The 22,154-nt window shown below is 50.3% G+C and overlaps 1 protein-coding gene across 6 annotated transcripts in view; it reads left to right on the top strand.

Annotated features, from left to right (window-relative positions):
• Positions 1 to 9,312, top strand: part of Eip93f (Ecdysone-induced protein 93F) — a 37,193-nt gene extending 27,881 nt beyond the window's left edge. For all 6 annotated transcript variants that reach the window (XM_076438973.1, XM_076438972.1, XM_076438968.1 and 3 more), the window contains 3 exons: positions 1,110 to 1,350; positions 1,978 to 2,887; positions 3,161 to 9,312. In XM_076438973.1, the coding sequence (XP_076295088.1) occupies positions 1,110 to 1,350; positions 1,978 to 2,887; positions 3,161 to 4,553 (2,544 nt within the window). In that variant the 3' untranslated portion in view covers positions 4,554 to 9,312. The remainder of the gene's footprint in view (positions 1 to 1,109; positions 1,351 to 1,977; positions 2,888 to 3,160) is intronic.
• Positions 9,313 to 22,154: the final 12,842 nt, after the last annotated feature.

The raw sequence follows: 22,154 nt of genomic DNA, 5'->3' as shown, positions 1-22,154 counted from the left end.
GAAAGAAACAGTGTGTATACAGGGCTCGACGTATAACTGTGACGTTTTGTCAAGGCATGCTCACGGGTGACGTGGCTTTTTTTGGCAACAAACGATGATGCACGTTCGAAGCCTGCCGAGGACCGATTTTCCCGAACGAGCTGTCGAACACAATTACCCACTCGGATCGATCTTTGTTCCTGGGAAATTGGTCGTCGACCGACTGTTCGATCGTTAATTTTTGTCTCTGCCTGGTGCCATTTAGGAGAAGCGCAGCAGATAGCTTAGTTTTGTTGGTAGCTCGTTTGTTTGGTTTGACTGCATGCTACTATCGAATCATTTTTCTCTTGCGAGGTAAGTGTGCATTGGTGTGTAGCCGCCTCCGCCTCCGCCGCCGCCGCAATCGCGACGCAACGGGTTCTCTCGTGTCTTGCTCGTCATTGGGAGAGCGTATAGAATACTTATACATACTCGTACACTCGAGCTGGTTCTCAATTTTCCGATCTTTTGCCTATACATCTATCTCTTTGAGATCGACGGGACACGTGTCACACCGGGCTCTGTAGGCTTCCGGGCGAACAACAGCAGCGTTTTCCGTGTTTGTCTACTATTTTCGTTTTGTTCCACGTAACGCTTCTTACTTTGCGAACTATGTTCTATCTCCGACAAATACTCCTGCATGACGCTTCTGGTCATCATTCCGCCATTACGACGACGTCAAAACTGTTTTACTTACTTCTTACATGGACAACCGACACTGTTACAAACACAGACACACGCATACTAAAATAAATAAATAAATAAATAAATAAACACTGTAGAAAACGCCTCTCGACGAAATCTTGTTGTTGCATATCGCGTCGCATAACCGCGGTTGGACACATTGTCGTCTCAACTATTATTCCGGGGGGAGAGAGGGAGAGAGAAAGAGAGTCTGATGATGATTATATGATATGATATGTTATGATATGATATGATATATGTTATGATATGATATGATGATGATGATATCGGAGAACGACTTTCCTCGAGAGGATATCGTTGGCAAAAGATTAATCCGTAACCGAAAAAGTTTCTTCCCCACCGTGACACGGTGTGCAGAAAACGCTAGAAAGGAATGTTCTTAACAGGTGGACGACAAGGAACTGTCCGGGGCGGAAGAGGAGAAAGAAGTCGAGAAGGCGCTGCTGAAGCCGTTGTTGTCTTTCGAAGATCTTGTCAGGTTCTCCGCCCTCGAAGGTGGCGGCGGTGACTCTCTGAGGAGTCTGCTGCAACGGGGACAGGAAACGGGAACGGAGTGGCCAGGCCTGGAACACGCGAACATCGGCCCGTACATTCAGAAGATGCTCGCGGCGGCTGCACCGTTCAAAGGTGAGCTAACCGAGGCTCTTCGGGGTCGCTTCTTCGTCAAGCAATTCGGGCTCCAGACCGGTGAAAGCTAAAAGAGATCGCTCTCTTGTTCAAATTAGTTTTGAATCTCGAATTCTAATTTTCCAAATATTTGAACGCAGTAAACACCCTTTAAAAACTAATAACCTTTCATAAAATTCGACCAAACGATTTGAGGTGTTTCTTGAGACTTATCGATGGTGTTTGTCGCCGCGTTTGGGACCGAAATAGCGCGCGGCGCGACGAGGAGAGAAAGTCTGCGTGTCCGTTGGAGCCAGGGGATTTGGGTTGCTCCGGATAGACGGCAGACCGTTTGGTTCGCTGACTGGGCAGCTAGCCTACGCGAAGGGCCGAGGCGAAAGTCGAAAAGTGTATTACGAGAGTCGCTAGGTCTTCGGAAATCGATAGAAGCCAGGCACCGGTCGACGGGTCGGTGACACTTTTTCCACCTTCTGAGTGGAACTTGGCTCTAAGTAGCTTAAACGGTTCTCGGGGGGCTAATCCGGGATTAAGACAAATGCTGGTAGGCGCGAACGCGAGCGTACCGAGACGAACCGGGAGAAATCGAAGGAGAAAAAAACGGTGTGCGAATCGATGTATATGCTGCAGGCATGGAGACGCAGGACTACCGTATCCCGGAGGTGATGAGGCGGCTGATGAGCGAGGACAAGAGGCTAAACAAGAGCGTAAACGGGGACCAGTCGCAGCCGTGTCACCAGCAGTTTCATCACCAGCAGCAGTCGCACACGCAGCACTCGTCGCACTCGCAGGCCTCGGGCGGCACGGCGTCGCAGACGCAACAACAACAACAGCAACGGGGCCCGATCACGAACGACGACTTCAATCCGAACATCGAGGAGGAGGCGAGCGACAGCGCCCAGGGCCGAGCGATTCTAAAGATTCCGTCCTACAAGCCCGCGAACACGTCGGGCTGCTCGAGCAAGAACGGCGAACCGACCTCCGCGGCGTTCGCGCAGGGATTCGCCACCGCTGCCTCCAGCCCGGGCCTCCTCGAGAGAGCGAGCCCGGCGTTCTCCGGCACCAGCAGCCCGACCAACTCGCTCGTGGGGAAGACGGTGGCCGTCAACTTCCGCGATGTGATCGCCAAGAGCATCAGCGTCAAGTTCCAGGAGACCCAGCAGGTGCCGGCGGCCGCCGGACTCACCGGCTGCCAGCCAAGCGGCGTCGTACAATCCCAGCAGACGATCATGACGGACCCGAGTCCGTTCAAACGGGGCCGGTACACGCCGCCGCAGCCCCCCACGCAACAGTCCCAGTCGCAACCCAAGCCCCAGCAGTCCCAGGACGCGAACAAACCGAAACCAGCCACCGGCGGCAAGGGAACCAGACCGAAGCGCGGCAAGTACCGAAACTACGACAGGGACAGCCTGGTCGAGGCCGTCAGGGCCGTGCAGCGCGGCGAAATGAGCGTGCATCGCGCGGGCAGCTACTACGGAGTGCCACACTCCACCCTCGAGTACAAAGTCAAGGAACGACACCTCATGAGGCCAAGGAAGAGGTACGACGCGATGTCTAACAATTGCATTTCTCTTGGCGTGAAATTCATAGCGGAGGGTGGCCTAATTGTACCAATACCTAGGTTGAACCACCGTATATCTCGTGTAACGGGTTACTGTGAGTCGTAGATGAGGTCCAACCTAGGAGTTGATCACAACATTTGGCTACTCTCCATGGCCCACTCTCTTACTATCCGGATACTCGGATATCGGGATAGTAAGACTCCTAGTTTAAACACGCTTGTAGCGTACTACCGAAATCGATTCCGTTTCAGGGACCAGAAGCAGACGGACGATAAGACGAAGGAGACGGCGGTGGCGACGGGAACGGCCGCGAACATGCGGCCCGGCACCGCGGACAAGAAGCCGCAACTGAAACCGCAGAAGCCGTTCACGCCGCCGGCGGGTATCGCGGGACCGAACGGGCTGAAGATGCCGCCGTTCATGGAGGGCATGCCTCACTTGCCGTTCGGGCCGTTCAACTTTTGGAACCCGACGCCGTTCATGCCGTCGCCGTTCATGGCCGGGGCGCCGAACGTGCCGACGATCCTGCCGGAGCAGTACTTCGCGACGAGCAGGATGCGTGGGCTGCAGGAACAGCAGAGGAGCGCGGCGATGGTGCAACAGCAGCAGCAACAACAACAGCAGCAGCAACAACAGCATCCACAGAGGGATAGGGACGGTATCGGCGCATCGACAGCGACCACGGAGTCGTCGCCGGGAACCTCGAACTCCCGGGGCACGCCGATGTCGAAGGCGGCTCGCGAGGCCACCGAGGGTTTGTACGACGGCTCGGCTGCGAACGGCAGTTTCCTGGACAGCCTGATCAGGTCTAGTCTGGAGACGGGAATCCCAAGGGACCAGAGGGCGATCACCGAGACGAGGGGCAGTCAGCCTGCGTCGTCCTCGCAGCAACAGCTCCCGGAGACGATGAGGAGTAAAGCGTTGATCGACCAGTTGTGCCGAAACTCTAGGAGAACGCCGGTGCCTCGGCTGGCCCAGGACAGCAGCGAGGACGAGAGCTACAGGGGACCATCGGCGGCGGGAAGACCAGTCCCGGAGAGGCCGGAACGCGTGCCCACCGTCGACCTGAGCCCGTCACCGTCGGACAGGTGTCGCGTTGACGACGCCAGCGACCGGCTCGCCTCACCGCCAACGCCTCTCTCGGTCTCGAGGGCCGGGAGTAGGGACGAGGACAGTGCTCGCGACTCGAGGGCCGATCGCAGCAGCAGGGAGCGCGAGGTCCACAACGGCGGACAGGAGGATCGCGATCGAAAGCCTCTGACGAGTGGCGGCGGCGGCCAGCAACAGCAGTCGTCGTCGTCGTCAACGTCGCAGCAATCGTCGCAACAGCAGCCGTCGTCGCAGTCGCAGCTGAATCATTACCCGGACTTGCTCTACGCCGTATCAACTGACAAAAAAAGTGCCTGTGATAGTAAGCTTATAGTAGATCATTCGAGCCAGAAGACTCAGCAACAACAGCAGCAACAACAACAGCAGCAACAACCTGCGCAACCGAAAGAGTTTGCTGCGGTGAGCGGACTGGTTGTGCAACTGCAGCGGGGCTACAACTCCGGGAGCAACAGATCCGGTGAGCAGACCAACAACCAGCAGTCGGCCGAGCAACGCGGCCCCGTCATCGGTATGGAAGACACCGTCGAGCAGTAGAGGAAAGTCGGTATCGTTGATCAGTAACAAAAAAAAAAACAAACGTATAGAGTAAAACGAGAGAAATACGAAACGGCGAACGGTCCGTCGTATATACGCGTGTGTATATACGGTTAGCCGATTCCCGGCCGATGCTGCGACGCGTTTCGCGTCGGCCTCGAGGAGCCACGAACGGCAGTTCGCGGAGGATGCTGTTTGCCCGTCACGCCACCCTCTTCTTGTGTGTTTTTCTCGCGACGACCAACTTGAACGCGACGATCGAAAAACGTACACGTACACGTAGATAGGGTACCGAGCGAGAGCGAATGAACGAAACGAACGAATGTACCGAACAAAGAACCGGAAATCGAGCGGAGCACGACACTTGGTCGGTTCGGCTATGAAAGCGAACGCGACCGTTTCAAGGTGAGGGGCGTGAATGGCAAGCCGCGTTCTCCGTGGAGCGTGCACGGAGGCCGAGGAACGCACGACACAGGAACGCGAAACGTGGCACGAAACGGTAGCAGCCCCGGATATCCTGACCCTGCCCTTTTGCATCGGAGGTATATATACACATATATGTATATATATGTGCCCCCGTTTTGAACGTCGTCGCCCGAGACAAAGTTCAAAACAGGAAACGAAAAACGAGCACGGAACAAGCGAACGAGTATAGAAACGAGAAAAAGAACGCGTAAGCGGCTACCCAAACAACCGAACCAACAAAAAAAAAACCAACCAACCAACCAAACGCCAACCACCCCGTAAACCCACTGCGATTCCATCAGTTACACGTATCCGGCAGTCGATCACCGTCCAGCTGACGGTGGGTCGCACCGGAAGGAACCCTTTCGACTATGGCTATATTTCGATTCGAAGAAAACGCGAGAAACGCGTACATGGCACGATGCGATGCTATTGTATCCAACGTTCGCTCGTAACACCTACCTACACACTGTCACACACTTCTACAGGGACACTGGTACCACGACATACACACATTTGCTACACGATTCGACACACGCGCACACCACACGAACGCTTCTGACCGCCTCGAGAGTCGGAGACGATGGACTCTGTCGAGGCGGGACACCATGGAAAAACCGGGGAAACACGTGAGATCTCGAGCAACACGTGAACTAAGTCCGCGCGTGCACGCACGTTTCCGTAGTGGAGGATATAGACAAAAATCTAGATAGGGAAAAAAAAGATACAAGAACAATGACACTCACGCAAGCGTTGGGTGGGAACGCGCGCGCGCGCGCGCGATCAAATTTCCGCGAGGGTTGCCCGGCCGACTACGCGCGCGAAAAACGTCGGCCGCCTATATTATTCTATGCTAGACTCTCTTTCTCTGCAAATTCGTGCAAGCACACGAGCAAGCAAGCAAAACTGAAGTAATGTCGAAACACGACGAGAATCTTAACTATACAAAACATTGAAACAAGCAAACATGAACCACAACAACAACAACAACAACAACAACGTATTTTTTTCCTCTATCGATGTAAAACTACCTAAACAAAAAAAAAATGCAAACTTATTACCTACACTATTAACATTACTTAACTCGTAAGGAGCAACATAATTATATAAGGAATGATATATTATATATATATATACATATATTTTTGGTCATTACGAACGTAAATGCGAAACGAGGAACGAGGCCAAGACTTTTGTTGGCGCGCGTAATAGGTGACGTTTTTTCATAAGGCGACAATATTTCTCTAATCTCGGTTATTTCGAGGCTGGCGTTCGAATAGAAACGCGTCCCACGTCTGAAACGGGTCGCGCACGTTAGACGGATTACAAAAGAGGGAAAGAAGGAAGGAGGGAAAGAAAGAAAGAAAGGAAAGATAGATGGAAGGGAGCACGATGTTGCTTGGGAAACATGATTGAGGGGTTAAGGGGGTTAAGAGAGAATCTTCGTCGATGAGAAATTTCGAAAAATTCGCGTCGCCTTTCTCTACAAACGAAACGAAACGAAATGAATCGAAACACAACGCTGAAAAGATAAGGAAAGAGACGACACAAGATAAGAAAAGAAATAACTGATGCTAGAAAAGAACAGGTCCCACTCGTCAAGCTTTGCATTTCCGATCCGTATCCTAATCATCGACGAAGATCCAGCGGGTTCCTCGGCGAGTGAAACAGTGTCGTCGGAGGAACCGAACGACGAACGACTAGGGAGGGCAAAAAGAAAAAAAAAGGAAGCAGACACATATATTTATAAGGAATTTCGGGTTGGGGGGTGGGGGGGTGGGGGATTAAACAGAGGATTATACTGTGTAGACGCGCGCTTGCTCTCGACTACTCTCGGTTATTTGTCTTTTACCGAAGTGCTGAATATTTTCTTACGCGCGACGATTAACGCCCACGTTTTGATACGAACACAAATTTTCTATCACGTAGAGGAAAAGGGAAGCGGACCGACAACGGCCGGCATTCGTAGCATACATACTTTCTTCGCGTGGAAAAAAAAGAACATACAACCCGAGACACGCTTTTTCCGTTCCCGAAAATATCCGAAACCCCGTGTCGCAGGAGTAATAAAAATGAGAAAGAAGAAGAGAAGAAAAAAAAGAACCATGAGATCAGGATCACGAACAGACACACCAGTTTTCCGTTTCCTTTTTCGACTTTTCTACGACCGACGCGACGACGACTCGAGACGACGACGGTCGCCTCTCGAATCGGTTGGCCGTGCACGTTTTCTTCTCCGGTCGATGAAATCCACGCGACCGGATCGAGGAAAGCGTGGACGATCGGATCCTCGGTCGAGTCGAAGGATAATCTGCCGCCATCGTTCCCAAGAATAATGATCAAAAACGGAGTTTAGGAGAACAGGAAACATGTTCGCTTCGCGGAGCCGCGCCATCTACATACACTATACACGAACGTTCTCGCGAAGCGATTTCCGTCGGGGAGAGGTTCGAACGAATTTCTACAGCTTTTATCGATCGTTTCGACGACGACGACGACTACGACGACGACGATGACGTTTAGCCTGTTCTACATAGGGTGTTCTCTAATTTGGAAGGATCGTACCGCATCGCATCGTATCGCATTTCATCGCATATCGAAACCAAATACGACGACGAAGGAGTGTTCTCGAACGACCACCGATATATAAAATCGCAAAAAGAAAGAAAACAAACAAAGATGAAGAAGAGAAAAAAAAAATGAGAAAAGAACGCCAGTCCCTCCTGTTTTGACTAATTTCTTTCGCAAGGTTTATCAGGTGAGCGTCGTGCGCGCGCGACTATCGAGGTATCTTCTCTCGTGGTTTTCGATTAGAGGATTCTGGATTCGTTCGTTCGACAGGAGATCCTTGACTAGACGAACACGCTCTCCGCGTTTCGCTGGACACGGCGATAAGTGGCTGAGCAGAAGCGGTTGGAACAAGACGAAATCGACGGATCCAGGCGGATTCGAAGCAGAACGCGCACGGTTCTCGTTTCCGTTCGAGGACCACGGTCGAGGGACGCGCGTCGAATCGTGGTCGTCGTCGGTCGTCGGATGCGACGAGTCGATCGACGGGACGGTCGACGTCGATTCGACGCCGCGATTCCGACGGATTCCGCGAGAGTTTTCCTCCGTCTTTCTCTCGACGCGCCGAGGAGGACACCGTTTACCGAACGGTTGGTCGTAAAGAAGCAAGGACAAAGGAAACGAAAGGATGATGATAGGATTATATCCACACAAACACACACACACGCACTTGTGTCACGACTCTCTTTAAAATAAAGTAACGACTGAAAGACTCTAGGCTGTACATAAACTATAAGGCATGTATGTTCGGTGTTTAAAAAAAAAAAATATGCAAAAATTCCTTATTAACGCCAAAAAAAAATTATACCTTACTCGACAAAAAAAGTAAAATCGTGTAAGCAAGGCTACTCTCTCGGTGTTTTTTGGAAACTAAACTTAAAAAATTTACCCCCTAAACTTAAAGCAAAAAAACCGTGAATTTAAATAAGAGGTGTGCGAATACTCTCTTCTAAAGGCGAGGAAGATAGGGTTGAAGAACGCGCGCGCGCCCACGCGAGAGAAGCGCGTCGGACGAACAGAGAAGAAGAAAAAGAGGATGCAGAAGTGGAAGATGATGATGATGATGTTAAAAAAAAACGCGTAATAAGATAAACAAAAAGTTATTGAGTGTAAACGTTAAGGTCTCCTTAGGGTTAACGAAGATGCAAGCGAGAGATGAAAGAAAGAAACGACGCAAAGAGGTAAAAACGAAGAAGATCTTTAAGAATACGAGCTGACAAACGCGGAGAACGCAAGCGAGAAAAAGAGATGAAGCAAGTAAGCAAGCAGCAGCAGCACTAATCATGATTGTGTGTAAACGTAAATTTAAACCTTCCTTCTCTACCCTGTGTCCAGCAAAGATTCACCCCCCTTTCTAATCGCTCACCGACCGACCACCCGCTTCGCGTCAAAGTGTAAATCGTGTTCGGTGTGACCTTAACTACTCGATACCTCGAATTAAACAAAACAAACAAACAAAAAAAAAAGAAAGAAAGAGAATGCAAGATGAGAAAAATAAGGAAATTACCTTTTTCTAAACGTTCACCAGGCACCAAAACACCAGTAAAAAGGTAAATGATATTTCTTACACTCGTTCCAATCACCACCCCTGCCCCCAAACTTTCCCAAAAAGAAAAACTCTCGCGCCCCTTCTAATCGATCCCAGACCCACCCCCCGCGAGAACAAATCTTCACCGACACACACAAACGCCCCAGAGATGAATCGATGGAGAGAAAAACAAAACAAGGCAGAAAAGAGTATGAAACAATGCCCGATATACCCCTCCCCCCTTTACGAAAAGATTTATCGTTAGATGTGAAAAAAAAAATGAATATTTATCGTGCGGATGATTGTAAAACGTGCGTACACACTATGATTGTCGTTAATTCAATTACGGTTACGAAGGTATACGTCGCGACGTTCGATTCACGTTATCCGATTCGGGAGTCGGTTCCCGTGTCACCGCGTCGACCCTAATATCGGTGGCTGAAGTATGAGTGCGCCGTTTGTCGCTTGCCACTCTCCTCGACGACAACAACGCAGAAGAAGGAAACGCGTCCTCCTTTCGCGCGCGCGCGGAACTGGTCGAGTCTTCTAAACGTCACGATTCGGAAAGCAGATCGGCGAGCCTCGTCGTCCAAAATTCGAAATTCATCGAAATTCGCATAGAGAAATTCTGATCCGGGTGAAACGGACTCGTCGACTCAACGCACAATGATTCTTCTTTGGAAAGAAAAAGAGAAAATAGAAAAGGGGTAAACGAGATAGGGTTGGGGGTCGCGGCGACGACAGAGGCGATCGACTCCTAGGAAATCGATTCGACGCGCGAGAAGCTACGAGTCTCGTCCGCGTTCACTTTCGAACGAGACGATTGGATCGCGACAATTTGGGACGATCGGCGCTAACGGCGTAATTAACGAGGCTGCCGTGTAACGATTTTCCGGTGACACAGTCGCGTGTCAACGTGTCTGCCGCAGCGTCTCTCGACGGTCGGGAAAGATCAAATAATTAGTTGAATTTAGTAAAGAGAGAAAGAGAGAGAGAGAAAGGTGAGGAGATTCGAGATACTATCGGCGATCGAAAGAAAACCTGTCCATTGGTTAACGTAGTTTTTTCTAGGAAAATTCTCGGGATCGAAATTAGCATTTGCTTTGAGTTCGACGGAGAAGGAGCGCAGGCTTAGGGCAGATATCGTTGCGAACGCGACTGTAGGAAAGGTGTCGATTTTCGTTTTTCCTTTTTCCGGGGGAGACGACGGGACCGGGACGCGAAACGACAGCCGAGATTAAAATTGTGCGCGGGTGTTCGCGGAATCAGGAATCTGTTTTACAAATTCTGTCGTCTGGAGATAGCTGATCGGAGACGAGACGAGACAAGACGAAACGAAAAGAAAATCTAGACCATATAGACCAGGCATGCACAACTGGACGGTTTGGGAGCTGGAGCTCTCGACTCAGCTCATGAGCCGGGTCGGAGCTGGCTGGCACACGTAGGGTGGGGAGAACTGCAACAGTTCTCCCCACCAACAGTCACAGTTAGTGGGTTCTCCTTCTATACGTCAGGGCTAGGTGTCGGCTCCGAGAGCGCACGGGAGCCGCTTGCCAGCTCATGAGCCGCTCTGAGAGCTACGAGCTGTGCATGCCTGCCATAGACGGAGAGCAGAGGATTCTCGTTCGAGGACTTCCGGTCGTCTCCCTCTATGTCGCGGGCGATACGCTGAAACGATCCGGCGAGAGACGGATCGGTCGAAAATGAAAAAAAAACACACGGGGAGGAAAAGAAATCTTTAAGAATTAAAAAGAAGATATATTATATTAAAATATCTGTGATGTAAAAAGTAACAAAATTTTGATGTATATTTTTCACAAATTATTGTAACCAGCTAGTGTATATGTATAAGATTACGGATATAAAAAGATGAAGAAAAATACTATTGTAATTACGGTGTGCGGAGACAAAATGATTGTGTAAGAGCGAGAGGGAGAGAAAGGGAGACAGAGCGAGAGAGTGGGAGAGAAAGAAAAAAGAATGAAAGGGCGAAAGTAAGGGAGAGAGAGAAAGAGCGAATTGAAAGCCAACAAGCGAACAAAGGAAACAAAATATGGGAGAATAGCGAGATCGCGAGATTACGTTTTATCCACACCGGTGGTCAGACGGGACCAAGATGGCGGGTGTCGCTCGGAAAGTCGGGCCCAATGATTCCCGTTTTTATTATTACCTTGTGCTGTTTCGTCGGTTTTCTCGAAAAGTCTATCGGTGGAAAACTAAGAATTTCTATCGCGGTCGTTACCTCGTTCTCCTCTTTCGAAAAATTGTAAATATTATATATCAAGCTTTAGACTCTCCTGGTCTCTGCGCGATTCACCCGGATCGGTTCGTTCGACCGTATTGTTCTTTTTTTCCACCCTCTCGCCGTCAGTTTGTCCGTCTGACGGCGTCGAACGACGACGAGAGCGGTTTCCGGGCGCGTGGATGGTTTCCCCGAAAAAAAAACAAAACAAAAAGGAAAAAAAACTGGAAGATTTGGTCCGATTGGCCCTGAAACGGCTCAATATCAGCTACCTCACAAAGTATCGTCACGTTTGGTACGGTTCGAAGCAAAATGGAGGGAGGGGACTGTTCGCGTGTCCCGTCCGCGAGAGGAAATTGGATGGCCGTCCAGCCGATCGAACGCTCGCCGGAAACGTTCCTATCGTTTTCGAGTTACGACGCTGCTCTCTCGCGACGCTTCCGCGAGCTCTCGGTCTCTTATTGAAAACTGACCGGTGTCCTCGATCGAATCGTTCGGTCCGTTCATTGGCGCGTAAACCACAACCCCGAAACTCTTCTTGAAAGACAAAAAAAGTAGAAAAAGAAAATTGTTCGAAGGACCCGAGTCTCCGAGTTCCAGTCGAAAATCGAAACTCTTCAACTTCCGTTCTGTAATCGCGTCCGAACGTTGAGACTCTTGCGGGACGGCCAGCCACCAATTCTCGGAGCAGCGAGCACGCAAACTGCGGGGGGTGGGTTAGGGGATCGTGTAGAAAATGGTCTAAACAGTTCCAAATTGTGCCTAAGTTTCGACGTTACGTTTTTACGACTCGCAACAGAACGAACGACGTATGCATGTAATTACGTAGCAGTAAACAGGAAGTTTAGTTCGATGCTGGGGGTTGTTCGAGAGAGAACGGGGTGGGTAGTAGAGAGTGTGCCGGGGCGAGAACAGAGAGGACAGGGACGGAAACGAGTTGGACGACCTTTTAGCGAAAATTTAAAAAAAAGTAAAAGAATGTGTATTACCTCCGTATACGTTCCAGGGCCGTCCGGCCGCCATCTTGCGTTCATTTTTACGTTCCGTTTTGTCGAATAAGTGCAATTAGGTACACCGACACTGTACACATACACGCAACGACACACACACACACACACACACTCGTACACCCTTCACTAATTACACACACAAACTAAACGATACACTGTTACACACAGAGACACACACACACGTACACGTACACGTTACCAAACGTCGATGGAAAACGGAGAAAACGAACTGTTACGCGCTAGGTTACCGTTTTTTAAATTCTATTTTCAATTCACGCATTCTCGAATGTTGGGATTTTCGTGATCAACGAAGAGCTGGCCTGTCGTTCACATAGAGATACACGCTCCACGAACATGTTCACACGAGTACACACACACACAGGCACACACAGAGACAAACACAGGAACATTGACACACAAGAAGCCGACGTCGCATCGACGATAAAATACGACACATCGTTTCGACCATACTCGAACGTTCGCGCGTTGTTTCCGAGGACTCGTCCTCGTGGAGAAATTCTTCCGAAAGTATCAGCCATCGCATTAATCAAAAGGCAACGTCGGCGTCGTGGCGCAGAAGAAATTGTTCGAACGATCGGACATCAGAAAGATTTTTTGGCCGTTGAGCGAAGGGAACGCGATCGATCGAGGGTCGAACAGTCAGGGATGAAAAAAAAAAGAGTTAAACTAAACGATAAGGGGAAAAAAACGTTGAGAAAGGAGAGAGAGAGAGGGAGAGAGAGAAAGAAAGAAAGAAAGAACGTGAATGATGTGCGCCCGGGCCGACGTTTTAGACGTTCACACCGAGACGGTCTCTCTTCCGCGATCCGTCGATCTAACTTGGTACCTAATTCTAATTGGCTTTAATAAGCTTGTAATTCGTAGGCTCTAGTCATGCAATGACTCTAAAACTGGGTGTAAGCCGCGGCCCTCGCGACGGGCTTTGGACTTTGGGCTTTAGGCTTTGGGGGCGCGTGCTTGCAGCGGGCAAATCGTATACGCGCGATGGTATACGAGGAATGCGACAAACTTACCGAATTGTGTTCAACGGGGCGCGAGGCAAAAGCGAGGCAAAAGCACCTTGTCGATTCGAGTCGATTCGACGTCCGGCTCGACACCGATATATATATATATCTACATATATATATCTATATTACTTATAAACGCGTGACCACGTGGCCGGCGGCCACCGTCTTTCGGAGAAGATCGCGCGTCCTGGCCGCCGGTCACGCGCGATAACGGAAGAATGATAGCTAGATAGGTAGATAGAGATATACGACGAAAGAAACAAACAAACAAAAAAAAAATCGAAAAGATTTGAGCGCGAGAATGGCAAGAAAAGACGGGGAAAAGCCGGTGCCCGACCACACCTCCGACACGCTCGGCCGAGTCGCGGACTCTCCTCGTATTGCGACCGACACCGATTTCTTTGCAAAGCTCTCTCGCGAGTCGCGACAGCTTAGGGGAACGAGCGAGCTCTCTCGCTGCCACTCGAAATCGATAAACGCCGTCGATTCTCTGACAGCGGCGGCGATCCGCGAACTATTTCGGCTAACGATCGGTCGGCGGATCGGTGGATCCTCTTCGGACGCTGTCGGACACCTCTTCGTTCAACTTTTATATCGAATCTTTTCTAACTTGTAGCTCATCCGACCGACTGCTCTCCAGAAAGCTAGAAATTCGCCCAAAATTTCCAATTTCGGCACCTCGGAGATACAAACGAACTCTCCAGGAAACTCGAACAGCAAAAGAAAGAAAAAAGAAAAACACTATTATTATTATCGATCGCGATCGCTGCGCGTTTTCACACGCGAACCGAGTGTCAACGGGCGAACACGCGAAGCTCGTCGTGGTAAAAGGTATACATATACACATATATATACATATATTATTCGTCCATCAAAAGGTGATGTATTCTTTAAAGTACAATTACTTCTTGTTCCATATAAATAACGCGAGTCGAAATTACTTTCATGTTCCTATCTCGAGGTTTAAGGAGCGAACACGCGTCGTCGTCGGTCTTGTTCGCGGCTAAAAGAGCGATGCGTCCTTGTCGGTCGCGGATCTCATTCACCGCGAAGTATCGCGGCCGACGCGCGATCGGAGACGGTTGCGTCCGGGCTTTCTCGCGGCACTGGCTAAGCCTAGGCGTTTCGACTAGTAGGGATTAGGTAAACAAAACGGCGCTGGTACTACGTAGTTAGCACCGGTAGTACTCGTAGTTTGGCGCTTTAGTTGTTTGTATATCGTATTGTTTCCGTTTCTCTTCGGTTTTCTACTTGCACCGTCACCGTGCTCGAGCCTGGCCTGATCGTATCGTGGCGAACCATCCAACGAACCCTCGGTCAACGACGAACGGGGCTCTTTGTATCCGGATTAATGAAAATTAATCCAGTCTAATTATTAGACTGGAAAATACAAATTTTACAAACGAAGAGAACAAATAGCGAATCTATTTCCACCCTTAACAGTCGTGATGCATGGAAAATAATAGGACAATTGTCTTTAACACCTCTTATGATTGCACCGTTTTGAATTTTCTCTGCTCATTTTTTTTATAAACGTTTCAAATCCGCAGTCTACACATAACTCGGATAATTAACTAAGATAGTAAGAGCCCTGTGGACGATCGTGTCCGTTGCGAGCCGATTCCTCGCGAAAAATTGATCACGGTCCGCGTTTCTCGTCGCGGAGTCGCCGCGAGATCGCGACGAGAACCATCGATCCTATCGCCGAATAATTATCGTAATTAGAAGCATTCCGCGGCGCGTCGAAACGATTGGTTAATTCGGCTCGTTAACGGACCCTCGAACGTCGTCGGGATGACGCGACGCGACGCGAACACGGAGCGAGGAGGTTGTCGCGGTGGTGTAGCCTCGGTGCTTCAATCAAACCTGTCTATACCAAAATCACTCCGAAACGCACGCGCCGGAAATTCAAGGTACGACCAACTAGTTACGGACCAAGTACGCTGAACTGCCGGTGAATTAATCAAAAGACACGCGTCCGAGCGACGCGGGTTACGTATGTATACGAGGAGAACTCTCTTTCTCTCTCCGCCGCCGAGCGCAGCCCGACTCCGCACGCCTCCTCGTTTCCGGTTCGCGATCTCGCGCGTTTTTTTTTCTTCACACGTATACATACATATAATAGTAGTTCGCCGAGGCCAGGCCAGGCCAGACTCCGAAACCGGTGCGGTGTTTTTTCGATACGCTGCAGAGTTTTTGAAAAGTTTAAAAGTGACCGATCGCGAGCGAAAATGGTTTAAAATTAAGGAAAACGAAGAAACTATTGCGAATCCATAAATTGAATCGGATCATCCGAGGAAAGAAAGAAACTCCCCCCGATTTGCCCCCCCCCCCCCGATTCCTCCGCACCACAACAGAATCCCGTATCGAACAGATATTATCGCCATCCATCCACAAAACACGAGCAGAACACCCCTCCGGACAAACCGTATGGCAAACGCTCTTTGGGAATTCGCCCGCATTTCCGAACCAAACACACGCACACTCAGCCGACACTCAGCCAAAATACCATGAATACCAGAAGTTCTATATATTAAAAACAAAAAAAGTAATAATAATAAACAGTACAAGCAGTCTGCTTTCTACATACAGCTCTACAACAATATTGCAGCCTCCCGATACCAGTCGTCTCCTTGCAGTTAATTGCGGATCGCGATTCGCGACGGACGCCGCTCCTATTGCTCTCACCTCCAACTGTGAACAAGAAACGCAAACGGACAACAACGGTGTTTTGTTACACCAGCCCACCCCGCTTATACGTCTCCCCAGCGAGTCGCGGGGAGCACGCTTAGCCGAGGTGGCGAGAGCGGGATCGTCGAGGGAGGGCCAATATAAGAGCATCCCTCGATATCCCAATTGGGCGGCGTCATAGAATAATCGTCCGATCGCCGATCCCGCGCGTGACCCGGGTTGCATACTCACTCGGGCCACGACCAACAAAATACAACCGGCAACAACACACAAGCAGTAACAATAGACAACTCTCTCTGTCCGAGCGGGACCGTGCGTCCCAGCCGCGACGAGAACAGCCAACTAAAAAAAAAAAAATAATCTCTACATATTTCACATAATCCAGCAGTGATCAACGCGAATGCAGATGCCACGAAGAGCAATGCAAAACACAAAAAACAAAAATATACAGGATCGCACCCGGCCAGCCCGCGCGAACTCGGTTCTCCGTCGTTCGGCTATGAAAATACATGGTCGTCTTTAGAATCTCTCCGACAAATCTGTCTGCCCGTCCGTCGTCCGTCTCCTCGGCTCCGTCGACGATCCCTCGATCGATCGGTGCACGCGGGGGACGACGGAACGGCGGTGTGACCGGCGACGGGCACCGATCGCGTGACCGGCACCGGGCCAGCGAAAGTCCCCTCAAATCAAAACCCGCAGTCAGCACAGAATATAAACGCTAAGTGCAGAGGAAACAAACTACTATATAATAAACAAAAAAGGTATATATATATTATATATATATATTATTAATTATTATTATTATTAAACATACATAAAAGAATATTATTAATAACAAGCAAAGAAGTACTATATTACTACTATTATTAATTATTATGATTCTTATTATAAATTTAATGAAACAATGATAACATTCCAACCGTCAATGTGCCACACGACTTTTTATATGCTCTTAAAAAAAAAAAAACAAAATGGAGAATGGAGAAAGGGGAACGCGAGGTTTTACGATAGAAAAAGAGCGCGTTTTTGGTGATCGTCGGGAAGCAGCGCGGGGAGCAGCGTTCGCGTTACGAATCGTGGGGAACACGCGGGAACGATCGCGATCTTGACACTCGGACGGCGGGGCCCGGGTCCGTTTTGACCCGGTACTCTCCAAGGCGTCGCCTAATTCATTCAGCTCCCGGTAAGAAGACCGACGATGGATCTAGATAAAATACGATTGAAAATATTTCGAAAAAATCGGCGAAGTGTAAATGGAATCGAAGATTGCCACGTGCATAATCGTCGGAAAAGTCCGCCTTCCGAGTGTCAAAGGGTCCGAAGAGGGAACAAGAGGGCGGGCACCTGATTTTCGATACCGAACGGAGCACGCTCTCGATCGTTAGGACGTTCGATTCGCGAATTCGTTCGCTGTTGGGTTTCGTCGACCAACGGATAGTACTTATCGTTGTCATTACCGTGATTCGTTCTCGTCATCGTCGGGACCGAGCCAAGTGCAATTCTTCGACTCGTCTGGTTTTTGCGACGTTGCACGCTCTCGTGTGCGCGCGAGCACCTCCCATTCGTCGTTAGTTTCTTCCGCGGACGCGTTAAAGGTTTCTCTCTCCTCTTTTCTCGCGAGACGTTCTTCGCTCCAAGTACTTACCACTGTCCCTCTCCCTCGCCCCTCCGTCGTCATTCTCCTCGTTCTCCTGGTGCATCTCGGTCCGTCAAATTTCCGCGAGGACACGCCTACGAAAATCGGTCGGTCCGGCGGTTTTTATACGTTTTTTTTTACGACACCGCGATCAAAATCGTCGAGCCGCGTCAGGGACATTAACGCCGTTCGACCGTCCGTTCTCTGTCAGCCGGTGCTTTGGTCATTCCAGGATCATTCCGTCGCATTTATGTCCACTCTCGTTCTCCTTCTGACTCTGCGGCTCTCGTTCGAGGCTCGGAGACGCTCGCCGGAAGATCGATCGACGGTCGAACGGTCGTTAACCGCCTCGCGACCTCGGAACACACCGTGTGTAATGAAAAGTTCGCGAAAGAAGATCGCGTGCTCCCGTTCGTCCCGGTTCCTTCCCCCGTTGTTCCCTCTCTTCGTTCTCGGATCGCGAACTCGCCAGACGAACACATCAGGTTGAACGAACAAAATAACCAGGAGCAACAGTATAGCAGTAGCAGCATCGGCAGAGCGGCGAAGACGAAAGGATATAAAATAGTTCCGTTGACATTCCGTCGTTTTTCTCGTGCGGGGGAGATAGATAACGTTTCCGCGCTGCTTACGCCGCGGCGAGAGCGCGAATACCACCGTTAATTAACCGTAAATCTAATTTTGGGCATAAATCACGCGAACACCGACCCGGTGTTTGCCGAACGTCGGGTTTAGAGATTCGACCTCTTGTACATACCGCGTAGACGTATACACATCACTTTCTGTAAACTGAGCCACACGTACACACATACAGACACGTACAACAAAAAAAAGAAGCCACTCTCGAATGCTGCGATTACGACGCGACTAACTCCAGAGTCCCCACAGACACAGGCTGTTTTCCCTTCGTCGAGCTTTCGAACGGTACACAGGACCCCCTTCCGCTTAGGCGCCGATCATAGGTTGCTTAGGTTGCTCGATCAGGGTTGAAATCGGTCGAACGCGGCCCTCGGTCCGACCCCCGTTCCGTTCCCTTCGTTTCGGAACGATCGAAACACCCGTGTGCCGAATCAAAAAAGCGACAGCCGCCGGACGTTCGATAACCGCTCGTCTTCGGGGCTCCGTTTGCCCATGCGGGCGGTTATCGAGCGTCCGCCGAGACCTTTCGCGATTCGTCGTCCCATGTTCAAAAAAAAAAAAAAAGAAATGAAAAGTAACCGACGCGAAACTCTCGTCTAATCGCAACAGAGCCAGTCTCGTGTAAAGTCTCTTGTAAAGTAAACGGAGCTAGGCGTAGCTTTCCCAGCTCGCCGGAAGCTTATTCCTTAGGTAGTCCCGCGGATAAAGACGTCAGAATACTCCCCCTTTTGTTCCCCTCGTTAGCGCCGCCGTCAAACGGTGGACACCAGTTTCCTATCGGCTGACTCGATCGCGTCCGGGGATGAGAACGCGACGCTAACGAGGGAAGAGACCGCGGCCGCCCAGTGCCGTGTACTTCCGACAAGCGGATCGGACACGACGCACACACCCCCGCCCGCCCGCCCCCCCTTGAACGTAGCCGACATTCAGTTCACAGGAAGATTTCACTCTCTATTCTTCTATCTCATCTCGTTCCCATTCTTCTCTCGTAATTGCTCGTCGAGTACAATGAAACTTGTAAACACGTAAACGTTTTCTGCACGTGTTAGAAGGGTTAAGGAACGTTCGTACCTTCGGGCCCGGGCCCCACGCATTCTCTCGCATTCTGCCGTTGTGCCCCTGTCCCCGATACTCATCGGCAGCCTGAGAGGTCCGGGTTAAGTGACCGCGATCGGTTCCCTTATCGAGGGAAACGCGTTCAGCAGCTTGGAGGCCGGAGGGTCTTCGGGACCCCAAAATTGTTTCATTCGGAAATTTCCCGGTCCCAAGGTGTTGAGCGCCGGAGGGACAAGCGAACCGAGTAGTTTGCCCCACACCCCCCGTAAGGTGCCCGTAACTCTTCAGCTCCCGATGATACCCGCCCCCCGTCCCCCGATCTTGTTTCAGCCCTGTTTCGTTAAGCGGCATATCTCTCGTAGAAGTTAAGAGACCCTTGTATACGGGCCGAGGCGCGACGAAGGTCCGGCGTTTGCCCGCGTTTCCCCCCGGTAGGGTTTCCCGACGTTTCCCTCGGGAGGAATGGTCGCGGGTTCGGTTAGCGGGTTAGAGCGCTACGGTCAGGTATACGTGTCGGAATCCGGACCCCGGGTCGCCCTCGCCCCTTAGACGTAAAAACTCTTTCTCGCAAGCTCGAGCAGAAAGATCGTGCGTAAAGCTGAGTAAAAAACGAACACACACAATCGCGACACACACGCTCGCGCACACACGATCGTACACGCGTACAGGCACACGTTTCATGAGTGAATGGAGAGATACACCGATATACGACTGATGGAACACAAGTATACCGAGCAACACCGCGAAACACGTATACACACACTCACTCGAGAACACACGTATTATAAAACACGCTACCATTGAAGAAGAAAGACAGACAGACAGACAGACACACGTACGTACGTACACAGTACATGCATACACGGACACGAACACACAGACGCGCTCGCGCATATACGTTTCGTAACGAAGTATACAGTCTTAGCGCAGTGTTTCATATAGTTAGGTAGGAAACGTCGAGAGAATATTTTTTATATTCCACATGGATTTTACAGTTATATATTATCGTTTCGTATCGAAAGGGAGGAGTTTAAGGCGCGTCCAAAGCGTTACATAGATTATATATATATATTATATATAAAGAGGAAGTAAAAAAATGTGAAAAAATGTGAAAGAATTACGAGACCTCTCGATATAATACGTGTCGCCATTTATTGTTTACACCGCGATCATTCTATATCGATTATATCGGTCGTTCTTATGGCGGTAGGCGCTGTCGTTTACGTATTGTATACAAACGCGTACGGGCGCGTAGGCGCGTGCCCGTTTGTATATACATATACAATATGAAATAATATCGTGGCGACGTGCGCGCGCGCGCTGGCGTCCTCTTTGCGCGCGCAAAGGAGCCTCGCGACGATTCGCGCCGCGTGCGCGTCGCTTATTATCTCGTTGACGATTAATTAATCTCGCGAGCCGCTCGGGGCTAATTAGCCGAGGGCGTCGCGTTCGATCGAACACTCGGTTTTTGGGGAGGGGGATGGGAATGTGGGATATGGGACAGGGGGTTAGGGGGGGAGAGGGCCCTTTCAGTTACAGTTTGTCCGAGTGCGAGTCCAGAGTATCCGGCCCTTTTCTCTCTCTCTCTGTCTCCCATTTTCTTCTATGTCTCCTATTTCTATCATGAACCCTTACCTCTCTGTCTTGTATATCGCTCTGTCCTTTTCGCGGCCGGGGGCTCGCACTTCCCTCTTTCGTTTCGAAGGCTTTTCCTTTTTCACCCGTTCCGCGAGAAGAATAAAAACAGATCGACGCGGGGGAGCACGTTCGAGGAACCAGAGCGGGATCGATCACGAGACGGAAGACACCGTATAGAGCCCGTGCATACCTCAATACGGTACAGGAATCCGTACACGTACACACATACACACACAGACACACACATACGCATACACATAGAAATTTCGCGCGTACGCGTCATCGGCGAACAACGTTCCACAAACGACGAAGTTGATTCGCGGAGGGACACGCTTTTGAAAAGCGAGACGCGGGACTCGCAGCTGTACAGAGTACCGTCGAGTTTGTCGTACGTAATCGTAGCGTGATTAGGAGTATCGTTTTATAAATCGATTGTAATTAGTAACACGTTACTTTTGTTGATCGCTTGGACCGCGGATCTGCCGATCGATCCGGATCGATCGGTGCCTCCCGAGATCCCGTGGAAGATCGCGCGACTCAAGGAAACGAACCTGTTTCGCGAGTCTGCTGATTATGTTCCATCGACGCTGTTACGAGGATCGCGGTCCTAAAAGTTGTTCCGACTCGCAGCCGGTTCGTTCGCGCCGCCGCGGATCTTCCCCGAAAAGCGAGATAGAAAAGACACACCTTGGGCATTCTTTTGAATCGCGTTCGAGCGAATCGCGAATGAGAGTGGAGGAATGACGAGTGACGAACGAGTCGCGAGTACGTGGTTCGCAGCTTTGAAACATGTGATACGTCGGCCGGCAAACTCGACTTCCGGCCACCGGGAGCAAAACGAAAACGCGACGGGAAAGAAAGAGAGAGAGAGAGAGAGAGAGAGAGAGAGAGAGAGAGAGAGACTCTAGAAAATGCGAGAGAAAGTAGCGAAGAAGCAGCGCCGGAAGTCGATTCGCTGGCTGACGCATTTTTTAAAGATTCTTTGATGTAGGACGCTCTTTTGTTGAAGGTTGATTGTTGTCAAAATGGTTGTGAGGTTATACTATTTGAAATATGTTAACGATGCGAGAGCCGACCGTCCGGACGATCGACAACGCGAA

Source organism: Lasioglossum baleicum, chromosome 15 (assembly GCF_051020765.1).
Source record: "Lasioglossum baleicum chromosome 15, iyLasBale1, whole genome shotgun sequence".
NCBI classification, from domain to species: Eukaryota; Metazoa; Arthropoda; class Insecta; order Hymenoptera; family Halictidae; genus Lasioglossum; species Lasioglossum baleicum.
The sequence above is the reverse complement of the archived record's forward strand: the minus strand, read 5'-3'. Positions and strand labels throughout refer to the sequence as shown.